Source organism: Poromitra crassiceps (assembly GCF_964638095.1).
Source record: "Poromitra crassiceps genome assembly, chromosome: 2".
Classification (NCBI taxonomy): domain Eukaryota; kingdom Metazoa; phylum Chordata; class Actinopteri; order Beryciformes; family Melamphaidae; genus Poromitra; species Poromitra crassiceps.
In genome coordinates this window covers 37,883,073-37,903,542 of record NC_139624.1, presented here as the reverse complement: position 1 = coordinate 37,903,542, position 20,470 = coordinate 37,883,073, and the positions used below count along the sequence as shown (strand labels likewise).

Genomic DNA, 20,470 nt, shown 5'->3' with positions numbered 1-20,470 from the left:
TTTATTTAGCTTCAAGACTGCATTTTTGTTTGTGTGACCCTCAACACAGGCTTTGATCATCCTGGGACACTTACTGATACTTATGATGAACCCACTCATATTCTGATTTATTTCAAGAAAAACATTTCAGCTAGTGGAAATTCTAATTGGCTGGTAACTTTAAAATCTAGCAGCCATATTGGCAGGTGGTCAAAAAAGTTAATTTCAAGCCCTGAGAGCAGGTGGTGACATAGGAGTGAGTGAGAAAAGGATCAAATATTGGTGGTTAAGACTGAATAATGACATCACAACTGTTAATTTAAAATGAGTTATTCCTCTAAACGTTAGGGTTGTGCTACAACCCAGGTTTTACGAGTGAGAACGAGAGCTCTCACTAGTGCCTACTTCGCTGCGTACGCAGCATTATGGAAGACTGTCATTTTTGCTCCAAAAATTACTTTACATTAAAACCTGACCACGCCCCTTTAGGTGACGTGGTGCCCCCCTGGGCTGACTGGGCCTCCCACCTCGCCCCCGTGACTACGTCACGGCCAGTCAGCCCAGGGGCCGCCACTCATTTCTTCCAGCCAGCTGAGATCCGACGCACCCAGAGACGCATCGACGCAGCAAGGCTGGGTAGTGAGAGCTCTCGTTCTCACTCGTAAAACCTGGGTTGTAGCACAACCCTAACGTTTTACTTCGTTTCGAACTCAAGCTCTCACTAGTGCCTCCATTCAACCGACCTTGCTGCCGGGAGCACCCCACAGGGCGACCCGAAAGGCACCGGTGAACCACGGCCATATGGCAACGTTTATGCCTAACCGTCTGACATATTAGAGTGGCAACGATACTACTTTCTTGCCACCGACAGCACCGCGTGCGCAAACTGCGAACCGGACACGTCGAGACTGTAGTACCTGACGAAAGTGTGATGAGAGGACCATGAGGCCGCGGCACACATGTCCTTCACCGACACACCACGCAACAACGCAGAGGATGTCGCAACACCTCGCGTAGAATGCGCCTTGATACCCTCCGGGGGAACCTTGCCCACGGCAGAGTATGCCAACGCGATCGCCTCCACTATCCAGTGTGATAAGCGATCCTTGGAAAGGGGTCCGCCCTGAGCCCTTTGCCCAAAGCAAACCAACAGCTGATCTGTAATGCGTAATGAGCGCGTCCTAGCCACATAGGCCGAGAGCGCCCTTACGGGGCACAGCATGTGCAAACATCTCTCCTCACCCGAACCGAACGGCGGGGGACAGAATGCCGATAAGTCTATTACCATAGACCTATAGCTGGCATTAATATTCTTGGGCTGGTACGCCGGGTTAGGTCGCAACGTAACCCTGCGCCCATCGTCCCCAAAAACCATACAGGCCTGCTGTACCGAGAGGGCAATCAGGTCACTGACTCTCTTCCCTAACGATAAGGCCAGCAGCAGCGCAGTCTTTAAGGACAGAACCTTTAAATCGGCGGAGTCCAAGGGCTCAAACGGATGACCCGTTAGCCCGTCCAGCACCGTAACCAGGTCCCATTTGGGAAAAACGCACTGCAACGGCGGGCGCAGTTTACGCGCCCCCTTCATGAAGCGCGAGACCAAAGGGCAAACCCCCACGGGGGTCCCTTCAATCCCCATGTGGCAAGCCAAAATCGCGGCTACGTACACCTTAAGCGACTGCGGGGACTGCCCCGCGTCAAGCAAGCTTTGAAGGAAACAGAGAACTGGACGCACGCTGCAGTTCACTGGATCCACACCCTTACTTGTGCACCATCGCGAAAAAACCCGCCACTTGTACGCATACTGAGTGCGGGTCGAAGCGGCCCTAGCACTCTGAATAGTGCGCACCACATTGTCAGGCAAGCCCTGTGCTAGCAACTGGTCCCGTTCAGGAGCCAAACTGTTAGCTTCCACCTGCCTGGGGAGGGGTGGAACACCTCCCCCTCCGCCTGGGACAGGAGATCGGCCCGCACCGGCAATGCCCACGGCGGGCCCTGCGCCAGGGAGACCAGGTCCGCAAACCACGTCTGCCTGGGCCAGAACGGGGCCACTAGAACGAGCCGGAGACGCTGTTCCCTGACCCTGTCCAACACCTGACGGATCAGGGGGATCGGTGGAAACGCATAGAGCCCCTCCCGTGGCCATGCGTTCGCCAACGCGTCGTGTCCCAACGGGGGGCTGTCCTCCTGGATTGAGAACCACAATGGGCAGTGCGTCGCGCGCCGCGATGCGAAGAGATCGACGCGGGCACGACCGAACCTGGCCCAAATCTGTTCCACCACCTGAGGGTGGAGGCACCACTCCGTGTGACGGGGGTAGCCTCGAGACAGCAGGTCGGCGCCGTAATTCAGCCGTCCCGGCAGATAGACCGCCGACACTGACAGGAGACGGGGATACGCCCACAGGTGAATCTCCGCCGCTAACCGGTTCAAAGTCTTCGACCGCACACCGCCCTGTTTGTTCAGGTGGGCGATCGTCCGAGCGAATCAGCACATGGCGTCCATGTATGACTCGCTGGAAATGAAGCAGAGCGAGGCGGATTGCCTCCAGCTCCAAGACGTTTATGTGGCGATGCTCCTGAGCTTCCCACCGGCCGTTCGCCGACAGAAACCCGCACACCGCACCCCAACCCCAGAGGGAGGCGTCGGTGCGAATCACTAGCCTGAGCGGGACCGGGCCCAATCGAGTGCCCCTCGATAGGTAACGGGGGTCTGCCCACATGGCCAAAGCCAGGCGGGCCTGACCTGTCATAGGCACCCTGCGATGACGGTCCCTGGCTGGATCCAAGCGCAACGCAAGGAACCAGATCTGGAACGGACGCATGTGTAGCCTCCCCAAAGGGAGCACATGCAGCGCCGAGGCCATCAGGCCCAACATGACTGTGCACTGAAGCACTGACACCGAGGAGCATCGACTTAATGTCCTCGCTGTCCGCACCGTGCGCGCCTGTCGCTCCCGCGAAAGGCAGGCTCGCATAGCCAGGGAGTTCAACTCGAGCCCCAGGAAGATCGCCGTCTGTTCTGGGGCGAGGCAGCTCTTTTTCCAGTTCACCAGAAACCCTAAGGTTTGCAGGTGATCGATCGGTCACCACCTTGGTATGTTTCATGGCATCGATCCTCGAGCCGGCCACAATAAGAGCGTCGTCGAGGTAAAGGAAGATGCGAACCCCTCTCGTGCGGAGGGGGGCCAAGGCCGTCTCCACGAAAGCCGTGAAGGTTCGCGGGCTCAATGACATGCCGAAAGGCAAGACACAGAACTCGTAAGCCTTCCCTAGGAAGGAGAACCTCAGGTATTTCCTGTGTCTCTTGACCATGTGGACATGGAAGAACGCATCTTTCAGGTCCACGGAAGTAAAGAAATCCCCCTGTCTCAACGCGTTGAAGAGGTGGGGAAAAGAGAGCATTCGGAACGGGAGCTTCCTCAGCGTGTTGTTGAGGCGCCGGAGGTCCAGAATTGGACGCATGGAGCCGTCCTTTTTGGGCACGACGAAGTACCTGTGGTAGAACCCCGAGCGCACCTCTGCCTTGGGGACCGAGCGGATCGCCCCCTTGGCGAGGAGCGAAATGACCTCCTTGTGGAGTATGTTTATGAACTCCCCCTCCACGACCGTATCGTGGGTCCCGTCGAACCTGGGTGGGGCCCTGGCAAACTGCATGGCGTAACCCTTCCGAAGGGTGTGCCGCAGCCACGGGGACGGGGAACACAGACGCTCCCAGGCCTCGAGTCTGTCGGGCAACGATGGTCTGTTTAGTATATTGTTGGGCACCGGGCGACCCGGTGCTTTGGTTGGGGAAGAAAAAGGGGGGGCGGGACAAACGAGGCTAAGCCCCCCTGCCGGTTTCTTACGCGGGCTCCGCCTACTGACGTGCCCTGTGAGTGTGTTGAACCGGCGAAACCCCCCAGCCGTGCGGCTTTCGCCGGCTGGGGGGAGTAAGGAGGCAGGCCTCTCTTTTGACCGCGGGATGCGGGCTCGTCCGCTCGCGCGGTCCCCAGGAGAGCTCCCGACCAACGATGGGCCCATGGCACCATCGATGGTGGGCTTGTCCCGGGGGCCTCCTGATGGCGGATAAGCGATCCAAGGAGAGCTCCCGACCGGGCTCGGGCGCTGGGCACCGAGGACGGTGGGCTTGTCCCTAAAGCTACAAGCCGAAGGCTGGCCCTGAAGCCAAGCCCTGGCGAGCTGGGTTGGGTAGGCCCCTGCTGAGTCCCAGACCGAAGTTGAGCGCTGAGCTCCAACGACGGTGGGCTCATAGCCCCCCCCCCCTTCCCCAGGGAGGTGACTAAGTACGGGACTGGTTACCCGCTCCCCGCGCACCTCCTCGTTTTAAGGGGCGGGGGCCGCGTACCCTGGCCTGCCGTGGGACCCATGATGGGCCCACCGCGGCTGGGTGGGGCGCATCCACTGGGGGCGCCCTAGCCGGTGAGACTCGTAACCGCTGACGCGGGGCGGTCCGCGGCGGCGGAGGCCCCGGAGGACGACTCTGCGCACGCGCTTGGACCTGGAACCGGCGGTCCTCCCCCTTGGCCCGCTTGGGCAAGAAGGAGCTGACCGCCGCCGCGTTCCTCTGACGCGTCTCCAACCGCTGGGCCAAGTCTTCCACGGAGGAGCCGAACAGGCCCCCCGGGGAGATCTGAGCCCCCAGCAGCCTCCTCTTATCCTGCTCAGGGAGCTGGGTAAGATTTAGCCACAGGTGGCGGTGGGTGAGAACGGAGAAGGCCATGACCTTCCCACTGTTCTGCGCCAGGCAGTCTACCATACGCATGGCGTAATCCGTGGCCATCCTGAGCTCTGTAAACAGCTCGGGGGCAGGGTCACCTTGCATGTCCCGCAGGAGCACCGCCTGGTAGCCCTGCAGAATGGCCAGGTTGTTGGTCATGGCGGCGGACTGCCCCGCCGCCAAGTACGCCTTTTCGGCCAACTTGGCTGTAAGTTGGCACGCTTTAGAGGGCAAAGTAGGCCTCGCGGAGTTAGGGGCCAGGTGTCTGGCCACCATGTCCTCGATAGGAGGCATCGCGGTTAACGCGAGTTTATCCGCCCCCTCTAAGGCCGACCATGGAGCCATGCCCGCGCAGAGCGGCTTGGCCTCCTGAGGCCTTTCCCATCCTGACTGCACCGCGCGAACCACGTCTATACAGACGGGCAGCCGTGGCTTCGGGCGGGGTGCCTGTGGTGCCTGGAGTGGCTGGTAATAGCAACCCCACAGCACTGATTCGAGGGGCGGAGGTGTTTCGGCCCGAGCGATGCCAAGCTTAGCTGCAGCCCTAGACATTACCCCCAGAAACTGCTTCTGATAGGGCTCGTTGAGGCTAGCCTCCGAACGGGTCCCTAACAGAGAGGTGGCCGCGGTCGCGCGGTCCCATTCCTCCCCGCCAGACAACTCCTCTTGGGGGGCGTCCTGGGGGGGAATGATGGGGTCATAGGGGAAAAACCCCCCCTGTTCTAACACAGGGTCGATGGGCTCGTCCCCCCAGTTCAAACTCTGCCGTTCGGGTAGGACCGGGGAGCCCTGCTCTTCAGGTAACTCCTCTTCCTCCGAGCGGTCAGACCCACCGCACGCGCCTCCGTCGGGAGGTGCGTGGCTAAGCCGCGGGCCCACCTGGACAAAGAGCATCGCTCTCTCCCGTAAAACGGCCAGGGTAAAGCCTTCGCATGCCCGGCAGAAGTCTGACTTCAACAGGGCGTCGCTAGCATGGTTGTGCCCGAGGCAAAACACACACTGGCTGTGGCGGTCCTGGATCGCCAAAGTAGCCTCACAGCTAACACAGCTCTTGGCTGTCTCCCTCTGTCTCATGTCAGCCGCCCGGTTCATTGTGCGAGTGAGCAGAAGCTAACCCGCCAACAAGCCCCGCCGACTGTACCAGAATTAGCGGGAGTTAACCGTGTAAGCTGACTGTCTACAGTCGCTTGCAACGGTGAAGATGCTGGAGTGCTAAGCTAGCTGCTAGCTGCACGAGACGACTAGCTAGCTATCTATCTAACGTTACTCCAGCCGGAGGAACGTGCGCGCGCTAACGCTAGTAGCTGGCGCCTACAGTACCTAGCAACAGTAGTAACCGCACGGATGCAAGCTAGCTAACTGTGACAACTGTGCTAATTAGCCTGTTGTTCTAGTGCTTAACGGTACAAGCTATTCTGCACGTGTGCAACCTAGCTAAAAGTTATGAGTGCAGACCTGAGTCTTGCGCTCGAGCCTAACAACGTTAACCCAGCCGGGGAAACGTTAATACATGCACTGCGCGGCGGCAGTAATACATGCACTGCACAGCGGCAGTAATATAACAGTTAGCAAAGAAGATACTCTTAGCTTTGGATGACTTGATCCGATGCCGCTGGTGAAGAGCACAGGAACGGGTCCCCGAATCCTGATTTATCTCGTCCACGCGAACCTCTCGAAGGTGGGCAAATGAACCGAAGCGAGTCTATTTGTCCAAGCTATGAAGAGCACTGACTTTAGAGCTAACCGCGGAGCTTAAGAAAACGACGTCCTCACACTGGCTGGAAGAAGCGAAGAGTGACGGCCCCTGGGCTGACTGGCCGTGACGTAGTCACGGGGGCGAGGTGGGAGGCCCAGTCAGCCCAGGGGGGCACCACGTCACCTAAAGGGGCGTGGTCAGGTTTTAATGTAAAGTAATTTTTGGAGCAAAAATGACAGTCTTCCATAATGCTGCGTACGCAGCGAAGTAGGCACTAGTGAGAGCTTGAGTTCGAAACGAAGTAAAACCTGGCTTCAAATGCACCAAATTTTTCGCACTGGCGCCATTCGGCCCTCAGCAAAACCTGGTTGCGAGGACATTTTTTGTGGCCCTCTCTATCATCAAAGTTACCCATCCATGGGTTACGGCATGACAATATTTGTTCGGCCCCCGGCAACAATGTGGGTTTCTCATGTGGCCCCCCATGAAAAATAATTGCCCACCCCTGTTCTAGGGCATAACACATAACATTATTGTTTGAAATCCCCTTTACAGCCTCTTTAAAAAAAAAAAAATATGTTTAAATATGCAGTTTTTTTAAGTACCGTTTCAGACACCGTTTAGGCACCGGTACCGTTTTAGAAGTATCGTTTTAGCACCGGTATCGAAAAATATGAAATGATACCCATCCCTACTGAAATTATTTTGTGGTTTGTAGAGATTAGTTATTATTAAATATACATTTATTTTAGTAGATTCAGGTCTTTGCATGTGCTTACAACATCCTTGATTCCAATCAGACGTGTGTCCCATCTTATTCTCTCTCCTGTCTTGTTCCTCCATGTATGCTCCTCCTAAATGATAAACACCGATAAATACCTGAAAGAAAAGCTACTAAGTGACTACTAAGGTTTGGCTGCACTGACATAAACTTTGCATGTTTCATGTGTTTCCAGGGGGATAAAGAAGCAGACCTGGGCCTGCCTTTCTCTCCTCTCTGTGACCGCAAGTCCACCATGGTGGCCCAGTCCCAGATAGGTAAGCTATGCAAATATTACTAATGCTGGTCAGTATTATATATAATAATATAATTTATATACCGTAAATTCCGGACTATAAGACGCACCGGTGTATAAGCCGCGGGACCAAAATTGACTATTTTTTTCTTCTATAAGCCGCACCGGACTATAAGCCGCGGGTGTTTTGATGTTTAATTACCATATGAAAGGGTTCGTGCACAGAGAGGAATGTCGGGAAAGAGATCGCTGTTTGGGGAAGCTCCCATTTATTAACATTTCAACAAAACAAAACAAAAGTCAGGTCACTAATCCCCAGACAAAATCACACAACAATAGGCTATATGTGCAGCAAACCTGTAACCAGAGAAGTCAAGTCACTAATCCTCGTCTTCCTCTTCTTCCTGCGTACTGAAACCACCAAAGTCCTCATCTTCAGTGTCGGAAACGAACAGGTTCAGGGTGGCTTCGTCAACCACTCTCCTCTCTCCTTCAGGTGCCATGGCACGAGTCCGATACCTCACGAGTCCGACACCTCACGAGTCCGAAAAAAGAGGCTAACTTCCCCCAGACCCTAACCCAAAACCTAACCTCTCCCACCCCCACGCCTAAACCTAACATCCCCCAGACCCTAACCCAAAACCTAACCTCTCCCACCCCCACGCCTAAACCTAACCTCCCCCAGACCCTAACCCAAAACCATGAGGTGTCGGACTCGTGAGGTATCGGACTCGTGAGGTATCGGACTAGGGGGCAGTCCCCGCGGTGTCATCCTCTTCATCCCGCAGCAGTCCAGCGTTTTGGAACCCGTTGGTAATTGTGGATGTTTTCACACTCCTATAATATTCCGTGATCTTCCTTTGTGTGAATTCGCCGAAGTTTGTGATTTTCTCCTGGTAGTCGGGAGGGAGTTGTTCAGTAGTTCTCCCCCGGACGGACAGTCCCTTTTGCCCAGGTTACGCGCGGCTGCTCTGTTTGATCGGCGGCTGCTCTCTTTTAATGCGAGATTGACTGCTTTCAACTTGAAAGCTGCCTCGGGTGAATTTCTGCGTACCTTCCCCATGGTAAGTGAGAGTGTTGCTTCTACTGCTCGTCTTGTTGTGAATATTCCTTGATCTTCCTTTGTGTGAATTCGCCGAAGTTTGTGATTTTCTCCTGGTAGTCGGGGGAGGGAGTTGTTGCCCGAGTGGCCGTTTGCTTACCGTAATTACCATATGTAAGTGGTCACGCACAGAGGGGATTGTCGGGAAGAGATGGCTGTTTGAGGAAGCTCCCATTTACCGTATTACAACATTTCAACAAAACAACATAACACAACACCACCGTTGTTTATTTTTACAGTGCACACAGTGTCCGCGGTGTGGTGAAAAGAGGGCAAGAGAGGAAATTAAAACAGAAGTGGATTTATAGTTAGAAAGAGTGCTAAAAAAGAGAGATTTTTTTTTTTTTTTTTTTTTTTTTCTGAAAAAATCCATAGATAAGACGCACCGTTATATAAGCCGCAGGGGCCAAAAAACGGGAAAAAAGCCGCGGCTTATAGTCCGGAATTTACGGTACATGTATAATATGGGATTCAGCAACATTTCGCTTAAGTTTTAAATCATTCGAGAGTTGACCTTGCACCGGCCCTCTAGTCAACTCAGCCTGAGCCCATCAAAAACAGTTTCTGCCAGACAGGTTTCCCACGGGTCCTTGAAATCCTGGAAAGTTTGTGAATGTGAGAAAAAAAATCAAGGCCTTCAAAGTTTTTGAAAATAGCCTGTCTAATGGCTGTCTCCCCAGTGTGTAATGTGTTGATAGCAGACACATGGTCATGGCTGTCTCCTGTGTAAGTTAACACATTCACTGCCAGCCGTTTTTTCAATACTGTAGGTAGCTTCTGCCAACGTTTTTTTTTTGAGGATTCTGGCTCATCTTTCAAGAGCCGAGGATTCTTTTCTGCTAAGATTTTGTGAACACAAATTATCTCAAAAGAACTAATAGAATGTGTGCTTTCTCTGTCTAAAAGAGTTAGTTTGTAGAGTTAGTAGTTATGTAGGCATTAGCAGTAGAATACAGCATGGTTTCAGCGTCTGAAAATTTAAGCTGAGATAAATGGCTTTTTGTGAAATTCGATAGAACAGTCACTTTAACCATTTATTTTTGGCGTAAGACGTCAGACATACAATAGTTTTGAACAGTAATTTCCTCCATAGCAGCAGGAAACCCCCCTCTCCTTCAAACTCCTCCCTCCGTGTGTGTTCTCCTCCCTCTGTGGCTGCAGCGGTACAAGCGAGGCTCTGCCTGTCTGTGCTGCCTGGCTGCTGGCGGCTGCTCTTTGGGCGAGTCTGCATGGGGCTCGTTCGTTTCGGTTGTGAGCTCAGCTGGAATGAAGCTGCGTGCGATTGTGGGCTTTCTGCCGGTGTTTCAAAGTGTGTTGCACCCATAATCTATTATGCAAATTTGCAATCCCCCACCGCCAGCTCCCAGCGCGATAATGCGCGAAAGCGAAAGCGTTTTCGCCAATCCATTTTACAGTATGAGAATGGTTTCCTCGCGCGTTCCCCTGCAGTTTTGGCTCGGCTTTTTCTACTCTGGAGAGCACTGTCGCCACTTAGTGGGTCGGTGGAATGGGTTGTACACGTTCGGTGGCTCCCATATTTATATAGGAGATGTAAAAGGGTTAGATCAACGTCCCACCGTTTTTTTGACGAGTTGAGTCGTCATTGGCAGTCAACCGTTGGTTTCTGCTTGACGAGTTGACTCGCCAATGGCAGTGAACGTGTTAAGTTAAGTTAAGTTATCCTTTATTTATCCCCTTGGGGAAATTCATCCCCAAGTTGTTGTTGTGTTGATAGCAGAGGCATGGTCATGGCTGTCTCCAGTGTAATGTGTTGATAGCAGAGGCATGGTCATGGCTGTCTCCAGTGTAATGTGTTGATAGCAGAGGCATGGTCATGGCTGTTTCCACTGTAATGTATTGATAGCAGAGGCATGGTCATGGCTGTCTCCTGTGTAATGTGTTGATAGCAGAGGCATGGTCATGGCTGTCTCCAGTGTAATGTATTGATAGCAGAGGCATGGTCATGGCTGTCTCCAGTGTAATGTGTTGCTCTTCTCATCTTATATAAAACCATGTTTGAACCACATATAAACTACTGCAATATCATATGGTGCAATACTTTCCCAAGTCACCTCAACAAATTAGAAAGCCTACAAAAGAAAGTTATAAGAGCCATATCCTGGTCAGGCTTCAACACTCCTAATGTGTTGATAGCAGAGGCATGGTCATGGCTATCTCCACTCTAATGTGTTGATAGCAGAGGCATGGTCATGGCTGTCTCCAGTGTAATGTGTTGATAGCAGAGGCATGGTCATGGCTGTCTCCAGTGTAATGTGTTGATAACAGAGGCATGGTCATGGCTGTCTCCTGTGTAATGTGTTGATAGCAGAGGCATGGTCATGGCTGTCTCCAGTGTAATGCGTTGATAGCAGAGGCATGGTCATGGCTGTCTCCAGTGTAATGTGTTGATAGCAGAGGCATGGTCATGGCTGTCTCCACTCTAATGTGTTGATAGCAGAGGCATGGTCATGGCTGTCTCCAGTGTAATGTGTTGATAGCAGAGGCATGGTCATGACTGTCTCCAGTGTAATGTGTTGATAGCAGAGGCATGGTCATGGCTGTCTCCAGTGTAATGTGTTGATAGCAGAGGCATGGTCATGGCTGACTCCAGTGTAATGTGTTGATAGCAGAGGCATGGTCATGGCTGTCTCCAGTGTAATGTGTTGATAGCAGAGGCATGGTCATGGCTGTCTCCACTCTAATGTGTTGATAGCAGAGGCATGGTCATGACTGTCTCCAGTGTAATGTGTTGATAGCAGAGGCATGGTCATGACTGTCTCCAGTGTAATGTGTTGATAGCAGAGGCATGGTCATGGCTGTCTCCAGTGTAATGTGTTGATAGCAGAGGCATGGTCATGGCTGTCTCCAGTGTAATGTGTTGATAGCAGAGGCATGGTCATGACTGTCTCCAGTGTAATGTGTTGATAGCAGAGGCATGGTCATGGCTGTCTCCAGTGTAATGTATTGATAGCAGAGGCATCGTCATGGCTGTCTCCAGTGTAATGTGTTGATAGCAGAGGCATGGTCATGGCTGTCTCCAGTGTAATGTGTTGATAGCAGAGGCATGGTCATGACTGTCTCCTACAGGGTTCATAGACTTCATCGTGGAGCCGACCTTCACCGTGCTGACGGACATGACCGAGAAGATTGTCACCCCACTCATCGACGAGGCGTCACACGCCGGCCTCACTGCCTTCAGACGCTCCAGGTGACTCACACACACATGCGCACACATACATAGACAGTCATCGACAACTCACACGCGCGCCTGTTAATCCTCCTAATGAAATCTATGCTGAAATAGAGGTGTGGCTTTTGATCGCTGGTTATGGCTGTGCAGTCGGGTGGGGCTGGAATTTCCCCTCTATTCCTCGGACCCCGGCCGGGCTCGTGGTCAGATATAAGGCCCGTTCTTTTTCTTTTTTTATAATTGGGGTAATATTTGGTGTTTTAATCAGAATTTTTATTTTATTTAACCTTTATTTATCCAGGTTAGCCTCATTGAGATTAAGAATCTCTTTTTCAAGAGGGACCTGGCCAAGAAAAGCAGCATAAAGTTACACAAGTTACAGACGCCACAACAAACATCTCATAACATTACAACACGTCGCCTCTCCATCACTCACACACCTGGCAGAGAAATGGAAAGAGGAGTTGGGAATTGAGTTGTCGGAAACAGATTGGCAAGAGGCGGTCTCACTGGTGCACTCATCATCAATATGTATTAGGCACGGGTTGGTACAGTTTAAAGTTCTACATAGGCTTCACTTATCGGCGAGCAAGCTGGCCAAGTTATATCCTGGTTTAGACCCAAACTGTGTTAGGTGCAGTCGAGACCCAGCTACCCTCAGTCACATGTTCTGGCTGTGCCCCAAACTGACCCCACTCTGGACAGGTGTATTTAACACATTTTCCTTTATGTGCGACAGAGTCATTGATCCCAATCCATTGACCGCTCTGTTTGGTGTAGTCCCACAGGAGACATCAATTCCAACTCACCAAGCTGAAGCTATAGCATTCTCTACATTACTGGCTAGACGTCTAATACTCTTCAGCTGGAAGAAGGTTAGGGCACCATCCCATAAGCGCTGGGTAGAAGAAGTAATGTCCCATCTCAAACTAGAACAGCTTAAACACACTGCCCGAGGCTCCACCCAGAAATACCTTAAGATCTGGCAACCGTTTCTGTCCTACTTCGAGACGGAGTTCCCACAGGTTATAGAAGAGTAGCTGCTTCCCCCCCCCCCCCCCCCCCCCCCCCAATCCTATCCTACATTTTGTTTTGTTTTGTTTTGTTTTGTTTATTCGTCAATTGTACCTTGTATATGTATTTGTGTTCTTGTCCTGACTGGTTTAATTTAATTTAATTTAATTTAATTTAATTTAATTTAATTTAATTTAATTTAATTTAATTGTATTGATTTTGATTTATTGAGTAGTGCTGGTATTGTTGTGGGTTTGTTTTTGTTTTGTCCTGTTCTGTTTGTGTTAATTTGGAGAACGGAGTGCTTTGAAAAACCAATAAAAACATTTGAATAATAATAACATTACAACACTATGATACACAAACATTTAGTGTTTCATAAAAAGCAAGTTAAATGATGGAGAAAAACAGTTTACAACTTTCACCATCCTCCCTACCTTTAACCATTGTTTTAAAAACATTTAATGAGACCAGCTCCTGCAATTTCAGGTCCTTCTGGAGCTCATTCCATGCCATTGGGGCTGAGAACTTAAATGCTTTAATTATGTACCCCAATACATTTCACACATCTTAACACGTTACGTGTTACCTAAGCTGTTCTTTGTCTGTCTTGTCTTTTCTACTGAACAGCTCGTTCAGCAGTCCCAATGCTACTGTGCTGTTTTCATAGTGTGGTGTGCAAAACAAAAATCTAAATTCCCTCTTTTACTCAGTGTACATTTAAAAATACAAGTAGAATATACAAGTATTAATAATAATACAAAAAAATACAAGTAGAATATATATTATTAAAATGACTCAAGTAAGAGTAAAAGTACAGCATTATAAAAAATACTTAAAAAGTACAAATCCTCCAAAAAAAATACTCAAGTACATGTACTTGAGTACTTTTACTTGAGTACTTTCCACCGCTGGTGGTGAGAATTTCTGAGCTGTGTGTTTGGTAGTGATTTGCCATTATGGGTAAAAGCAATTTATTTTCTCAGGTATTGTTTTGTTTTTTTACACTCGTGTAGTGGGGGCAATTATTTGCAATGTGTGCTATAGGATGTACATGTAGCAGTGAATGCCTTATGTGTTTTCTCAAAGCTAATGGCTGAGTGCATGTGGGCAGTATGGTTGCACTTTTTTTCTTCTTGCCAATGACGGGTACTCTGTGTTTTTTTGTTTGTTCTGTTTTGGTGAAACTGGGACGTTTGTAGTTGAGGGGGGCATGTGTAACAGAATATTCTATGTTTACTGGGGGGTCTGTATGCGAGGCTCTGTGTGTGTCTCTTGAGCGTTGCCGTACTTCAGGAGGTTTTGGGGATAGACTGCCTCCCGCTGTTTACATGTGTTGTGGAGAATACACATGGAAGTGCTTCCTACCAGTTCTACAGCTTGACTCTCATTTATTGTTTTCTTAACAAAGTGTCAGTTAAATAGGCAAACCCAAAACTGCTAGTTTCCAGTAAAAATAGTGTATTGGGGCTCAATATAGTCCATTCACTTTCGGAAGCATTTTCCTTCAACCAAGTTGAGTGGAAACATATCTTTCACAATCATGATTCTGTGATGAGCTGCGTTATCTTTTCAGACTGAGTCGGATTACAGCGTCTGCGGTAGGGGTGCACCGATCGATCGGCACGCAATCTGTATCGGCCGATTTGGACCTCAAATATGTGATCTGCTGTTTCCGATATTCCTTTAATGTTGCCGATCGCATAGCCGATCCGCAGAGTCAATTGGTGCAAAAAAAAAAAACACATGCCGCACCCCTTCTCAGCAAGTAGCTTACACATGCGCACAGCTGCACACCCCAGTTCTCAGCAAGTAAAACACGTGGAGCTCAGCCCTTTCTCTCAGCGGAGTTTACTCACCTCAAAACATGTCTGCGGTGTGGCAATTCTACACAGTGTGTGAGACTGATGCCTCACTTGCTGTATGTGATGTGTGCAAGGAAAAAATACCTCGTGGAGGAAGCCAGGTGAAAAGTTTCAACACGACAAATTTAATACGCCACCTGAAGACCCGTCACGCAGCGCAGCATGGCGAGTTTGTTAAACAGACCGCAGAGAATGAGAAAAAGAAAGCAGAAAAAACACCACAGCGGCTGCTGACACAACCCACTTTAGAGAGCACCAACGCATATAGCCGTGATAGTGGGAAGGCCAAGGCCATCACAAGAAAAATTGGAATGGAATGGAATTCATAGGGCTGGATGACCAGCCATTTAGCGTGGTTGAAGACATCGGATTCAGACGGCTGCTCACCCATATTGAGCCACGCTACACCCTCCCAAGTCGCAGGTATTTTACCGATGTTGCCCTCCCCGAGCTCTACCAGGCAGTGTACAAACACATTGATGACATTCTGAAGGAAAACGTTTCCTCATTCAGCTTTACAAGTGACATCTGGAGCTCCGATGTCAGCCCCATGTCAATGCTGAGTTTGACAGCCCAGTGGATTGATGCAGACTTCCAACTGCGTAATGTGATCCTCCATTCACAAGAGTTCTCTGGCTCTCACACTGCTGCAGCGCTGGTAACGGCATTTGAGAACATGTTCCAGACATGGAATATCCCGAAAGAAAAGGTGCATGTCATACTCCAAGATAATGCCCGAAACATGGTTAAAGCCATGCAAGATGCAGGCTGGAAAAGTTTGGGATGCATGGCCCACACGCTGCAGCTTGCTGTAAATGAAGGAGTGCTGTCACAGCGCAGCATAGGTGACATCCTAGCTATAGGGAGACGCATCGTGGGCCACTTTAAACACTCTCCCCTGGCATATTCCAGACTTAAAAATGTGCAGAAAGATCTCCAACAGACTCCCAAAAGGTTGCAGCAAGACGTCGCCACCAGGTGGAACAGCAGCTATTACATGCTGCAAAGCCTGCTCGAACAAAAACGGGCGTTGAGTGCTTTATGCAGCCGACTTTGAGCTACCTGCCTCCTTCACTGCAAACCAGTGGGGACTGATGGAAAACATAATATCCATACTGGAACCGTTTGAAGAACTCACACAGAAAATAAGCAAAGTCTCCACAACTGCCGCTGATGCCATCCCTTCTGTGATGGCTTTGAAACGTGTCCTGGGCAAAGACGTCCCCTCGGACCATGGCGTGAAGACGTCAAAAGCCACACTGCTGGAAGCTGTCACCCGCAGATTTGCCGACATAGAAAAAGATCCTCTCTACAGTTTGGCAACTATAATGGACCCAAGGTGAGAAAAACATTTGTAGAATAATCAGCAAAGATATGTATAGAATAAATCAGCCAAATATAATAAATAAACGTCTAAATGAACGCCATAGGCTACTAAATTAATGTATTGGATTAGTAGATTAGGCTACTATTCCGTTTAGGCCTATTTAAGATTAGGCTACATAAATAGTCTTCTTTGCCTATTCTATGGAGGTCTAAATCACCACATAGGCTACTAAATTAATTTGATGTTTTCTTTGCTTCAAATAAAAGATAGGCTATCAGTTAAGGCCTATTTAAGATTAGGCTATAGTATAAAATAGTCTCCTTTGCATATTCTATGCTGGTTTAAAATAACAACATAGGCTGCTAAATTAATGTGATGTTTTATTTGCTTCAAATAAAAGATACAAGGACAGATTATATTCCAGCCAAGTGAAGGCAGAAGTCAAGGGACAGCTGTTGGATCTGCTGGCGGAACCAGACCCCGACCCCGACCAAGCACCCACAGCTTCAGCCGAGTCAGACACAGATGAGCCAGCCGAGAAGGTGCCACGAGCCGGTTCCATCTCGTCGATGCTTGGTGAGATCATGGAAGAAGCAGGCCCAGAGCCTCAAGCCCATCGTGATGATAACGCGGCGGCGGCGCAGGCACAGCTCGCTCTGTACCTCTCTGAGCCAACCATCTCCATGACAGCACAGCCCCTGGCATATTGGAAGACCAACCAGGATCGCTTTCCTGCCCTCGCCAAAGTCGCAAGAGCGTACCTGTCGGCACCCTGCACAAGCGTGGAGAGTGAGCGCTTGTTCAGCGCTGCATCAAACATCGTGAATGAGCACAGAAACAGACTCTTGTCTATAAATGCAGAGATGCTGCTCTTTGTGAAAAAAAAACTCCCGACCATGCTGAACAAGCAAGTAGGCATGATGTAGAGTAGACTATAGGCCGGCGATCCTCAAAGTCCGGACTCCGGTCCGCATCCGGACCGAACCACACCGGTCTCCGGACTCTGAGCAAATTCTAGTTTTGACTCTGAGCAAATTCTAGTTTTCACATGTATTTTTGTATTATCTGACTGCTAGACATCGCAATGGGCCGCAAAAAGTCTCCACTTTCTCAATGCAAGCAGCGCTCTCTGAGAGCTCTTGTCTGTGCGAGGATGTCTGCCCCTCCCCTAGTCGGCCCTGCTTTGGGTTCGTCCATTCAGTCACATTCAGCGTCCCGTCATCTCCATGACAACGCAGCGACTCGCAGAGGCAACGTCATAGAGCCGCGCTACACGTGTGTTTACAAAGCCGACTGGCATATAATGACGAGGGTCCTTCTTAATCCAACACATTTAATTATTTTATGATTTTATGGTTTTATTCTATTATCATTTTAACCCTCATTGTGAGTTTTACAGCCGGTTAATTATAACGTTTATAAGGTTAATTTTATGATTTTATTCTATTATGTTAACCCTCATTAAGAGTTTTATAGTCGGGCAATCCTGAAATGTATTATAACATGTTTATAAGGTTACAGGCTATATTGTTTGCTTTGGTGTTCTAACTCTTAATTTCTCCCCTATAGAAAAAAAAAAAAAAAACACACACACACACGCGCGCACACACACACACACACACGCTGGTGAGTAAGGTGATGATGCTGAGTGTAACAGCCTGCCTCCCTGATCCCCTCCGCCCTTCTATCCACTCTGAGGAACAGAGGGACTGAAGAGGACTGTCAGTCCTGAGCTGTCCCTACAAGGTACCAAGATTACTACTACTAATGACGAGGGTGTTTTACAGTAGTGGCTGAGAGAGCGTAGTGGCACAGTGCTCCAAGCAGGTCGCGAGGCACATTTTTTGCAACATCATCCAATCAGGGTGCATTCCCTGGCAATTCACATTTGAGTTCATGTTGACGCGCATTGCTACGACCAGCATAGTTAAGACCAGACGTAAGCCGTGTTGGTGCAACAGGCGTAAATCCACTCTAAAGACTGGTCTTAACTAAGACCGACGTAGGAGTTACGACCAGGCATAGTTAAGACCAGTTGGTGCAACCGGCCTGCAGTAAGGAAAGAGCTGCAAGTCTTTCTGTCAGACCAAAAGAGTGCAAAAGCAAAGCAGTTCATGGAATTCATGCAAAATGAAGAAAAGATGGAAGCTGTTGCGTTTTTGGCTGATATAACATCTCATCTGAACACCCTAAATCTCAAGCTACAGGGCAAGAACAACACAGTGTGTGAGCTGATGTCAGCAGTGCGTGCTTTCCAGAGGAAACTGGAGCTCTACAAAAGTGACCTACAGGTAAGCCTTTTTAATCTTGTCTACCACACACATCCGCTGGATTCCAATGAACAATCTTTTTCCCAATATTTTATTTCTCCATTTTTCTTAGAATAATACAAACAACAAGCTCAGACACAAGAAAAGAAAGAAAGAAAAAAAGGCATACATACATACATACATACATACATACATACATACATACATACATACATACATACATACATGAGCAAATACACATGCACATACAAACAGTAAATAAAAAGTGACATTCAAATAAACAGCTTTTTGATATTTCACCCTTTTAAGCAGTGTTCCTTTTTTTACCTAGGAGGGACTGCTCCACTTCCCCAAACTTTTGGAACAGACAAAAGGAGACGGACATGTTCAGGATCATGCTGAATTCCTGGAGAAGCTGATTCAAAATTTCAAGACCCGCTTTGATGACTTCAAATTAGGAAAACAAGTCCTACTGTGCATTGAAAACCCATTTCTGGTCAGAAATGTCACAGAGTTCTCTACAGAAACACAACAAATCTTCCCATGGGTCAGTGCTGCTTCTCTGCAAAGTGAGTTGGTTGACCTCCAGGAAAACCTTGCACTGAAAGAGGCTGACTGTGACATGCCCACCTTCTGGACGAAGATGGTTACTGCAGCTAATTTCCCTCTCCTGCATAAGATGGCACTTCACATCCTCACAATGTTTGGCTCAACTCAACATACAGCTGCGAGTCTGCATTCTCAACAATGAACATGGTGAAGAACAAATACCGCAATCGACTCACCAATGAACACTTGGATCAGTGTCTCTGTCTCCGTCTGGCCACTTCTCTCATTGAGCAACAGTGTTTGACACACAATGTGCAATATAGTTCTGGACTTATTTTTGACTTTTATTATTGTTGTTTGATTCACCTTTAGTGGTTTGGTGTCTGAACCAGTTGGTGGGGTGGGAAAATGGTGATTTGTAGGTCAGAACAGAAAATGTTTTGTTTTTATTAAGCTATTTTGAGTTATTGTTATTCAGATAGTCAACTGTTTGAACAGAAGATAACAAACAATTGATGGAGTTCATGTTGACATTTTCACAATAGGAACAAGGTCAGACCAGAAATCTTTGTTTTTAAGTTAATGTTTTTAAGTTATTTCAAGTTATTATTATTTAAGTTATTATCATCAGTGAATTGTTTGAAAAGAAGATAAAGAATAATTGATGATGTTCATGTTGACATTTTCACAATAGGATTTCAGCTTTTCCAGTCGTATGCTTGAATGACCTTAATAAATGAACCATTTGGACCTTTGAAAATTGACATTGTGGACCTTTAAGATTTGTATTTGAGTGCCCCTGCTATAGGCTATATTGCAAGTGCCATGTTTTTCTGTTTAGAAGTCATTGTTTAGCCTATATCCTGAACAGCAGGGTGGATATTATTGTTAGGCTATTTGAAATAATTCTGCAAGCTCAAAATCTGAGGCATATATTGCCTTATATTTTATTTTATTTTGAAGGGTTTGAGTTTGGCTTTATTTGAATACACCATATAGATTGGTTAACCTATTTAATTTGTATTTCTTTAAACAGTAGTTACTTTGCATAATTGCTATGCAACATCTCTGCAAGCCAATGTTCCAAGGCATATTGTCTTTTATTTGAATTTTGAACTTATTTATATATATTTTTTTTTACATTTCTTTGCATTGCAATAATGCAACTAGAGCTAATGTTCCCAGGCTGTATAAGGTTATTTTAATAACGTTTATCCCATGAGTAAACAGCCAATTGCTTTTTTCCAGCCTGTTAATAAATGTGTTAATTCACTATTCCGTGTGTGTGTATTTAATCGGTGATCGGTGATCGGATCAGTGATCGGTGGGGCAGATATTTCTCATAGGCGATCGGCAATCGGTGATCGGTGGCAAAAAACGTGATCGGTGCACCCCTAGTCTGCGGGGTTGGGTCAGTAACGTAAACAATGTCATATTGGAGTGTGGCTAACCCAATATGACCCGTAATGTTAGACCTACATTGTAGACTATGTCGGCGTGCGTGTGCGAGGAGAGAGAGAGAAAGAAAGAGAGGGGGATCGGGAGAGAGAGAGAGGGAGAAAGTTATTTATTTATTTAGGCTATGTATCCGGAATTTGGAGATAGAAGATCAAAGACCCTCGCAACTTCTGTTATTACTATCACGGAGACTTCAGAGGATTAGCCGACACATAGGCTGTCAGGAATAAAATATTAATACATAATTTAATAATAGCCTACAGACATTTCAAGGAATACATGCAA

At 48.4% G+C, this 20,470-nt stretch overlaps 1 protein-coding gene across 1 annotated transcript in view; it reads left to right on the top strand.

Moving 5' to 3' along the window:
• LOC310799437 (dual specificity calcium/calmodulin-dependent 3',5'-cyclic nucleotide phosphodiesterase 1A-like) overlaps positions 1-20,470 on the top strand; it is a gene marked incomplete at both ends in the record, with an annotated part of 131,599 nt that overhangs the window by 97,176 nt on the left and 13,953 nt on the right. The window contains 2 exons of the mRNA XM_083662019.1: positions 7,351-7,432; positions 11,600-11,720. Coding sequence (XP_083518145.1) covers positions 7,351-7,432; positions 11,600-11,720 — 203 coding nt within the window. The remainder of the gene's footprint in view (positions 1-7,350; positions 7,433-11,599; positions 11,721-20,470) is intronic.